We start from the raw sequence: 10,476 nt of genomic DNA, 5'->3' as shown, positions 1-10,476 counted from the left end.
TTCCCTCAGGGACCGGGGGCGGAGGAGGGGCGGCCCCGCGGCCCGGGCACCGCCGCGTCCGCTCCCGGTTGCAGGCGCCTGCGAGCCGGATGCGGTGCGTGGACGAAAGATGCATCATGGAATGAACCCGAGCCCGGGAGACGGATTTCTGGAGCAGGAGCAGCAGCCGCCGCCGCCGCAGCCGCCGCCCCCCCGCAGGCTGCTGGCCGCCGTCCTGTGGATCCAGCTGGCGCTGTGCTTCGGCCCCGCACAGCTCACGGGCGGTGAGTGACCACAGGGCCCGCGCCGCGGGGGAGGGCGCCGGTCTGAGACCACCCTCCGCCGAGACCCCCGGAGTTCCCCCAGATGGCTGCGTGCGGTGCGCCTGGGGCGCACACACAGCCGCATCGTGGCTGGGGCTGCCCACCGGCCGCTCAGCCTGGCTCCTCCGAAGGGGGCACTATGAGCCGTTCTATTATTCTCACTTGGGCCACCTGAGAGCCAGAGGAGGAGAGGGCGTTTCTGTGGTCGGCGCGTGTTTGTGGTCCTTTGCTCCGTGTCCGTGCTCTCCGCGGACAGAGGCCAGGTGTCAGACAGGGGCCAGGGCAAGTTGCCAACTCCGTACCCCCTCATGAGTGTGAAAGGGCTGAGCACCGGGCCACGCTGGCGCGGAGGGACGGGTATGTCCGGAAGTTAACTTTCTCTTTCCTCGGGAGGTGGGTGTTCCCGCACAGCTGCGTGTGGGGGAGGGGCGCAGAGGGGTCCCCGCAGGGGTGCTTCTGGAGGATGGCTTTGCCTGTCCATGTCTGATTTACAGGGGAACACAGTCAAGTGCGTGTGTGTGAAGGGGAAGCTGGCTGAAATAAAATTCATAGCTTTAGTCCGCATTGGTGGCTGACCTTACCTGTGTTGGGTTCTGGGAGAGGGCGCTCTGTCGGCCTCGGTGGAGGATGGATGGAGTCCCGGGCTGCATTTGGGAGCTCATCGCTGTCCGTTTCCGATTTCTGGGAAAGCTTGCTCATGTGGACCTGCGAAAGGGCAGACTCATGTTTTGGAGTTGAACTACTGTTCATATATAAATAAATGATAATTGGTGGAAAAGCAGGAATCGATTGCTATAAATAAACCATTTCCTGGTTAAAATATTGCTGTTTCAGAGCGTGAAGGTAAAGAAGGAGGGACATGAGGGGAAAACTAGTAACCATGGGGGAGGGAAAGCAGAGCAATCCAGAACTCGGGCATTGTGCAGAGAAATCCGAATGTCTGGAGCATAAGGGAGCTTTCTGGGTGTGCAGGTCTCAGAATTAGTGAGTGGATACTTGCTTCGCCTTAGGGACCTNGTCGATTGCTATAAATAAACCATTTCCTGGTTAAAATATTGCTGTTTCAGAGCGTGAAGGTGAAGAAGGAGGGACATGAGGGGAAAACTAGTAACCATGGGGGAGGGAAAGCAGAGCAATCCAGAACTCGGGCATTGTGCAGAGAAATCCGAATGTCTGGAGCATAAGGGAGCTTTCTGGGTGTGCAGGTCTCAGAATTAGTGAGTGGATACTTGCTTCGCCTTAGGGACCTGGTTTTGGCTTTGTTTGGTTTTCTAACAAGAGGTGACTTTTTGGGTGCTCTTAGTTCTGTAGCAATGTCTCTGAGGCGGGTGTCCTTCTCACAGAGGACGTGGTCAAATGGGAGGCCAGGCCAGCCGCTGTGTGGCCTGTGGGGCTCTGGTTGGGTGCTCCCGAGTTAGCTCTGCTTCTCGGGTGGGTGGGCAGGTGGGCAGGAGAGCACGAGTGGGGCTGGGCCTCTCCCTTCCTTCTTTGCTCCCCCCTCCCGCATTCTAGCTTTGACTCCTCCAACCAGGTCCATACCATCCTTCCATCTCCTCCGTCCATTTCTCCCGTGTAGGTGATGGATCGTTGGGGTTCTCTTGCCTACTGTTCCTGGACGTGTGAGTTNGGGTGCTCCCGAGTTAGCTCTGCTTCTCGGGTGGGTGGGCAGGTGGGCAGGAGAGCACGAGTGGGGCTGGGCCTCTCCCTTCCTTCTTTGCTCCCCCCTCCCCTGTTCTAGCTTTGACTTCTCCAACCAGGTCCATACCATCCTTCCATCTCGTCCGTCCATTTCTCCCGTGTAGGTGATGGATCGTTGGGGTTCTCTTGCCTACTGTTCCTGGACGTGTGAGTTCTCAAATGGGGCTGTGCTCCTGGTTCTGCTATTCATGTTCACAGAGATTCTCCTGAAGGATCTCAGAGCTCAATGCATGGCCCGGCACCCTCGAGCTCATGTTAGGCCCTTACTCCTCTTTCCAGAGAGAGAAGATGGCAAGCAGCAGCATCCAGGCCTTGAAGGAGAAGCAGGGAGGAAGGGTTGCCTGTGAGCCGTGGGTTCAGTGCTGTTCGTTCTCAGGCGCTCACGTGCTGCAGAAAGGCTAGCACCACCTCTGTTTCACACTGAACTCCTTCAGGCTGCGAGGGTGATTTCTGGGAGAGGATTTATCATGTCACGATTCCCCTGTGGATAGACCGCTTGGGTGGAGAGGGTGGTGGGGGGTTCCAGGGAGTACGCTATACAGAGACTTCTTTCTCAGGGCAGAAACGTCGTTTCTCCAGGATGGTAATGAAAGCAAATCCCTTAATTCGAGACTTGTGCTTCTAGGACTCGGGTGTGCGTACCATCACCTGCGATCTTACTGAAAGGCAGGTTCTCGTTCAGTTGGACTGGGGTGAGGGGTGGAAGAGTTCACATTTCCAGCAAGCTCCCAGGTGATGTGTGGATAATGGTTCAAAGACCATGCTGATAAGTGGTGCTTTGGACTGAGGTGTCCTTAAACATGTTGTTTCTTACCCCAGAATCACTCCCAGTTACCAAATGCAAGGGCCTAGGGGGGAGCAGAGGCCACATAATCTTCCCATGATGCACAGAGCTGAAAACCAGCCCTCCCAGAGTGCTGTCCTTTTATTTTTTTATTNACATGTTGTTTCTGACCCCAGAATCACTCCCGGTTACCAAATGCAAGGGCCTAGGGGGGAGCAGAGGCCACATAATCTTCCCATGATGCACAGAGCTGAAAACCAGCCCTCCCAGAGCGCTGTCCTTTTATTTTTTTATTCACAAAAAAGGTGCATGTTTAATAGATACTGTTTTAAATTGTGGATTTTCATTTTTGATTGCTTTCACCGGGAAAAGAAACAGCACAATAGTAAGATATTATAGCCTGAGCTAGGAGAAAAAAGTATGTGTCCAATGCGTGTATTACAGAGAAAGTCCAAATTAGAAAGGGAGAAACTGAGAAGATGATCAGATGAAGGGGGGAAAGAAGTCTGTCAAAAAGGAGATGCTTTGTCCTAGAACTGCAGACTCACTTCAATTCTCTGAGTCCTAGGAGAGAATCCGGGAGCCTGAGTTGGCTCGAGGTGACTTTTGGNAAGAAGGGGGGAAAGAAGTCTGTCAAAAAGGAGATGCTTTGTCCTAGAACGGCAGACTCACTTCAATTCTCTGAGTCCTAGGAGAGAATCCGGGAGCCTGAGTTGGCTCGAGGTGACTTTTGGGTGGCTCTTTCCAGGTTGTCTTTTGTAAGTTAGGGAAAATGGCCCTCATTTGGGGCCACTAAGACCAAATACCCTTAGAGGACTGACACCAGGTTTGTGGGGAGACACAGGACCCGCTGTCCCCAGAGTCTGCGGGGAGCGTGGTTTCAGCTGCTTCTCTCCCTCCAGAGACCCACTGGGCATTTACAGAGGGCTCAGAGTTTGCTCTGTAAGTCGGTTCCTGAAGCCGGATTCANGGGTGGCTCTTTCCAGGTTGTCTTTTGTAAGTTAGGGAAAATGGCCCTCATTTGGGGCCACTAAGACCAAATACCCTTAGAGGACTGACACCAGGTTTGTGGGGAGACACAGGACCCGCTGTCCCCAGAGTCTGCGGGGAGCGTGGTTTCAGCTGCTTCTCTCCCTCCAGAGACCCACTGGGCATTTACAGAGGGCTCAGAGTTTGCTCTGTAAGTCGGTTCCTGAAGCCGGATTCATGAGCACATCCCTGCATTGTCAGGAATGCAGGCGGGGCTCTGCGACTCCATAGCTTTGGGGCCTTGGACTTTGGAAGGCTAGCTTCGCCATCGGTAAACCGGGCTTGGTGCTGTCTTATTTCAGGGCTTGGCGTGTGGATGGAAACCGTGTAGTCACGCGGTGAGTGCAGGTGGACAGCCCCAGAATCTTCCAGGCCTTCTCTTTATTCATTCAGGAAATACTGAGTGCCTGTCCATACCCTGTGTTAAGCGCTGTTGTGTACAATGTTCTTTTACCTCCAACAACCCTTTCTTACTCTCTACTTTTTTGCCCAGTGAAAAAGTTTCACTTCAAAACAACTTCAAGTACCAGAATCTCTTTCGTATTTCCCTGGTCACTGGGCTGGCCTCTCACCTGGGCTCTCAGTGCACTACGTATGACCCTCCCTCATCGAGCCGTGCTCACCCACTGGACTGTAAGCCCACTGAAGGCAGGAACCCAGAATTTATTCACCTCTTGTCTCAGGCGCTCAGCACAGCATGTGACACACAGGAGATGCCTGGCTGATGTTGACTGACAGCAGAAGGAAGTCCCAGATTACTGCCATACTGTTTAGAAAATAATGACCGTGGGTGGTCACAAAAATGCCAGTTCTGCAGCTACTGAGGCCACTTCCATTTGGAGGTGGTCTAGGAGGTTGGAGGAGAAATCAGGAAAGGCTCCAGAGAAGAGGTGGCCCTTAGGCTGAGGTCTGAGGGAGGGATGGTTGGAGCGCTGCAAGGGGAGAGACACTGTGCAAAAGTGTGGGGGCAGTCATGTGCTTGCCTGTTCAGGGAGAGCAGGGCTGATCTAGAACAGCAGACCCTCGGGGAGCCAGGAGGGTGGGAACAGCACACCTGCGGGGAGCCAGGAGAGCAGGGCTGATCTAGAATAGCAGACCCTCGGGGAGGCAGGAGAGCAGGGCTTATCTAGAACAGCAGACCCTTGGAGAGCCAGGGGGGTGGGAACAGCACACCTGCGGGGAGGCAGGAGAGCAGGGCTGATCTAGAACAGCAGACCCGTGGGGAGCCAGGAGGGTGGGAATGATCTAGAACAGCAGACCCGCCTGGAGCCAGGAGGGTCAAGCTGATCTAGAACAGCACACCCGTGGTGAGCCAAGAGGGTGGGAAAGATCTAGAACAGCAGACCCGCCGGGAGCCAGGAGAGCAGGGCTGATCTAAAACAGCAGACCCTCGGGGAGGCAGGACAGTAAGGAGGACTAGTAGGTTGGAACCCTATCATAAGGATCCTTGGAAGCTGGTGAGGATTCTGAACGTCGCACTGCAGGCCACGAGCACTTGCTGAGGGGTTTATGGTAGGTGTGTGATACCACCCGAGCTGTGCTTGGTTTCCTTTTTCTGCTTGTGAATCTCTGACCTGGAACCCCCCACTCAGCTGCCCTCTCTGTGTGTCAGAGCCCTCAGTGTGGGGGAATGAGGCTCCGTGAGGTGTTGTGGCCATGGCATTGGGCTGTGTGCCTGCAGTGGGGGACACATGCTTTGACTGGCTCACTGATTCCGAGATGCCAGTCTCTTGTTGGGAGTCTCATTGAGAAGGTTTTCTTACCTGGTAGAGTGGGAGCTTTTTGTGCGACGCGATGTCTAAAAGTCACGGTTTCAAATTGCGCTTAATCTGTAAGTTGAAATTCCCAACTTCTCAAGCTACAAAGTATGCGTATTCAGCCAAAGGCCACCTTAATACATGTGAGCAGCATGGAAACTCTTTCGATTTATCCACGAGGTGGAATCTGAGAGCTTTTGGAGACACGAGAAGGATTTTGTACAGCAGGCAGCAAATCTCTCCTCTCAGAGGCCTGAGCGGTAAGGTGAGGGGTGGCCGTGGTTCTCTAATTCCTGCGGGTAATGAAGAGTGTAGGTGAAGATCTCTCGCCAGCAAATATTGATTGGATATGCGAAGAAAAGCACCCACAGTCTCTGTTCCTGGCACCGGAAGTGTATTTCAGAAGCTTCCAAGAGGCCAGCAGACTTGCCCTTATCCGGGAAGCTCTTCTGCAGTGCGAGGGGCCGCGTTCTTCACAGAGCTGCCCGGTCAAGTTCAGTCCCTGTCGCTAAACAGCTATGTGGCTTTGGGCAGGTGTGCACCTTCTCCTTGGCTCAGTCCTTCCCACATTGCTGACACTCTTTGATGCTGTGATTACAGGAATTTGATGGGTTCTGACCTCTCCGTAAAGCTGATCTCTGTCTCGCATCTATGCCCTGGTCTTTGTGAGTGCCTGTCGTATGCCCTGGGGATACACAGCCAGGGGATGCAGTCCTGCTGCCCGGGAAACCGACAAGGAAGGGTTGCTTTCTTCTCAGAAGCCCAGATGCAAAAGGCTTGCATAAAATTATTTTTTTCACGTATGTTTTTAATTCATTGTATAACTTAGTATTATTTATTGTCAGGGATGGGAAAGGTGATTTTCTCAGGCTATTTTTCTCTGTCCTTGTCTTACTTTGCAAGTCCGTTCAGTGTTTGACTATTGGAATAACCACGCATAGCAACGATACACTTAAATATATCACTGAGATCCTCGTCTCTGAATTCAGGGAAAAAAGAGGCAGAAAAATAGCTTTTCTAATTTGTTTTCGGTCACGTTTCACCCAAACTGACCACAGCATTTAGGGACAGATACACCACATACGTAATCTCATATATCAGATAGCCATTTTATCAATTTTCTGTTCCATTCTCATAATTACAAGCTGTTCACCTGTTGCCAACCATGGATGCCTGGAAACAGGTGGGGCAGGGTTTTGGACCGGCCACCACCTGAGTGATGGGCAGTAGCCGTGCTACCGGCTGCGAACGCGAAGAGTGTTTGCTCCGAGTCAGGGCTGTGCTCAGCATTACACGTAGTAACTCACTGGGTCCCCACGGCCCCTGGCTGACCCTTATCTTCCAGACAAGGACACAAAGGCACAGAAGATCCAGCAGCTCGCTCAGGGTCACCCAGCTGGTGAGTGAGTCCCCACGACCCAGATTATCTGTTTTACTACAAGCTTTTCCTGTAGGTGTGGAAATCCCTATTGCTAGATGCATTTTTTTCTTTTTTTTTATTGTATTTCAAGGCAAGCCACAGTTTTTAAGCCACAGTTACCAAGCATTTAGGGACTTTGGCCCTCCCCGCCCTGATATTAAGAGAATCCTTATCTTGTAACCGAAAAGGGGAAAACATACAAGCAAATCAACCGCATGGAAACCCACAACCCAAGACAAAGTGAAGGCTGGAGTGCCCGAGCCTTGAGCTCTGAAGGGAGGAGGAGAAGCCGCCAGAAACCCGTGAGGCCCCTGGGATGTTCTGCGGCCGAGGAGTGAGGAGGTGGGCAGAGGGGCACGTGTTCCGTCCGGCTCAGCCGTGCTGAGGGGCACAGGGTAGGCACACGGAGTTCGGGACTCTGCAGGCGGCTGTCCCCGTCCCACCTTCTGCCTGTTGCCTCCAGCTCCTGGCCGTCCTCCGCGAGGCCCTTCTCCCTGGCCGAGCACCAGCAATAGCTTCTCTTAATATGTGATCACTGTGTTGTTTGCAAGTGTTTTCACACTAACCTTATCCCCGCTTTTGATTTTCTTGACAACCCGGTAAGATGAGGAGATTTTTATTTTTTTCCCTCTTCTTCTTCTTTTTTTTTAAATTTGAAGAAACAGCTTCAGCAAGGTGGATCTCCTAAGGTGTCAGAATAGTCAGACAAAGCAGGTTAGGAGCCAGGCCTGTGGGTCAAGCCTTCCTGCTGGGTCCTGCAGGCCCGTCTGGGACACGTGTCTTCCCGATTGTGTGATACAGGCGATAACGTTGTTAGTATATGTCAAAGCGTTAAAAGGGTGACTGCGCCCGAGGGTCACATGGGTGAGTAGACGCTCCCTCGGGAAAGTTCACTTTGAGTAAAGAATAGGGTTTGGTGGCAGCTGATGACATCTGAGATGGCTCCATTTGCTGTCCAGGAAGACATGCTTGATGGTCCCAGCTGAAGACGCTGAGTTTTAGGGAAGGATTGGGTCCAACATTTTTTCTTCCTTGAGGAAAAGATGGCTGTAGTACTGTAGGACAGGAGGAATTATCCACTTAAGAAGAAAAACAAATAATTGAGTCACAAAGTGGAATTAAGAGTGTGTTTTAAAATGGCTTCTTAATTGAGGGTATTGTAATTGCTTTATTAATCTTCAACGAGGTAAACTGGGAGCATCAGAGAAGTAAAACAAAATAATTCCTGACGTTATTTGGAAATGACAGCGCACTCGGGAGCACCGTAGCGGATGGGCCTCGGTGGCTGCGCTCTGGAGGGGAGGCCCCGCGGGCCCCGGGAGGGGGGCTGTGGGCGGACCACGCGTGCACCTGCCACGCACAGACCCAGGCTCCAGGAATGGATTTTTATTCTTAGAAGGGAGGGCAGCTGCAGAGCCCGTAAACTTGATCAATGATCATTCATCATTATCCCAATAAACTGAGCTTTTCAAGAGGGAGGACGAGTAAGGGTTTTTGGAAATGAAGGTTTGACCTGGTTATCTGATGTTTCTGTTTGAAATTGGTGACTTTTATCTCCTGGAATTACCAGCGTGGGAGTAGAGCTGAATGGGGAGGGTCACTCAGGTATTATATTCCTTTTCCTGAGAGTAACAAAACACAGACAGATCTTATTTTCTTTGGTCTGACTGCATTTGGGAAAGACGTATGTGACTCTGCTGGGGAGCCAGGAACAGGGAAGGTCTCTCCCGAAAGCAAGAAAATCCATTCTTACAGGGGATCCTTTCACATCTGTGTGTGCCCAGCATCGGGATGGATCTGGCTGGTTTCCAAATTCAGATCCGCGTATGTGGAGGAACCCCGGAGTTCCCTAATCCCTCAAATTCAGAAGATGCCGATTCTGTCCTGGCGAGAAACAGTCTTGTTTTGTAGGGATGTGATAGATTTCGGGGGGTTGATCCCCAGAGGGGCCCTCAGTCCTTCGATGAGACCCCTGCTGTGACCTAATGCAGAGTTTCAGAGTCAGACCCAAGGCCACGATGCATTTGAACGGTTTCACTCGGGAGACACGTGTGCACAATAAGTGTTGGCATGACAGCATGGGACGGATGGCCGCCTGGGGCCACCTCTGCGTTTAGGTCGTGCTCACGGTTCTTCTGTGGGACAACCCACTTCTGAACTGCTGTGTGGACTTCAAAGCCTTGCCCAGGCTTTCCGCTTTGGATGGTGATGAGGGACTTGGTTTGTTCCTGTTCCTGTCGCCCTTGTGTTTACACCACTGTTTCGTGGATGAGAGGTGCTCGTTTGCTTGTCATGATGACTGGTGGGTCTTGAGGCCAAGAGCTGGAGAAAATACACAAGGCCAGTGTTCCTGCCACGGCCACCAGCTGGCTGTGGGATGGCCCCCTGATCGCTGCCTCAGTATCGTTATTACGACCTGTGAAATGGGAATAATGGCGCTTCTGCCTCCCCCAGTTGCCGTGAGGATCGAGAGCGTTAACAGATGTCTCTGTGTTCGAGGGATCAAAACCATCGCCAACAGACCAGTAATGGAAGCTCCGTCTGTTCGCGGTGCTGGGCTTATAAGGCTTCCTGTGCCTGAGACGGTGTAGCCGAACAGATACGCAGAACGCTCGGTGGCGCTGGCCGGTGGCCCCCGCTGTCCCACGGAAGCACCCTGGTGACATCATAGGGTGTGTCCACAGTGAAGCCTTGTCCCAGAGACCCTGGGGTGGGGGAGGAGCGGGGAAGGCTCCGCAGACGGGCTGGTCCAGCTAAGCCTCCAGCAGTAAGACAGGTTTCCAGGCAGGGAAGGTGTTGAGAAGCTGAGCCTAGGAGTGAGGGGGAGCGGCTGGGGCGGCCTTCGAGGAAGGCAGGTAGATTGAGCAGGTAGATGGAGATGAGACGGGGAAGGAAGCTGGAGGGGCAGGTGGGGCCTACTCGAGGCCCTTACCACCGTGGTGGGGCACTACCACGTCCCCTGGAGGCACCACGAGCCTACAACACCTGTCCTCGGGGCCGGACCTGATTGGATCTTTGCTTCAGGAAGGGATTTTTTTAGCAACATGCGGGATGGAGGAGAGGTGGAGAGATCTCCGCTCATTGTGTTATTGTGTTCCTGCGGGTGATTTGGTGGTGACCCGGGGGAGGACAAGCGGGGAACAGAACAGGGCCCTGACCTTCAGACGCAGGAAGCTCTCCACCGCCCGGGAACGATTCCGGGAGGGCTCTGAGTGGAGGGGAACAGGTGCGTGTCAAAGATGGCTGGCGGCAGGTGGGGATGGAGGGAGAGGAGCTGCTGCCAGTCCCCGCTGGGTCACGTGCAGTGACGCGGGTGAGCCTCTGTTGACCAGGAGGCTGGCGCTGCCTGCAGGACATCCCTTTGGGCGCTGTCTGCCCACCAGGTGCAGGGGAGAGAGACGGAACAGGAGTGGCAGGTTTGTGTGTCAGCCGCGTGGAGGGGCTGCGGGGGCGGGCCGGTGAGCGGAGAAGGGGGTTGGAGGGTGG

General features: G+C 53.4%; 1 protein-coding gene across 2 annotated transcripts in view; it reads left to right on the top strand.

The window, feature by feature from the left end:
* The first annotated feature begins 76 nt into the window (after positions 1-76).
* SUSD4 (sushi domain containing 4) overlaps positions 77-10,476 on the top strand; it is a 92,857-nt gene continuing 82,457 nt past the window's right edge. For both annotated transcript variants that reach the window (XM_002922392.4, XM_034666588.1), the window contains exon 1: positions 77-263. In XM_002922392.4, the coding sequence (XP_002922438.2) occupies positions 110-263 (154 nt within the window). In that variant the 5' untranslated portion in view covers positions 77-109. The remainder of the gene's footprint in view (positions 264-10,476) is intronic.

Source organism: Ailuropoda melanoleuca, chromosome 8 (genome assembly GCF_002007445.2).
Source record: "Ailuropoda melanoleuca isolate Jingjing chromosome 8, ASM200744v2, whole genome shotgun sequence".
NCBI lineage: Eukaryota > Metazoa > Chordata > Mammalia > Carnivora > Ursidae > Ailuropoda > Ailuropoda melanoleuca.
Note: the sequence above shows the minus strand (reverse complement) of the source record. Positions and strands in the feature narration are given on the sequence as shown.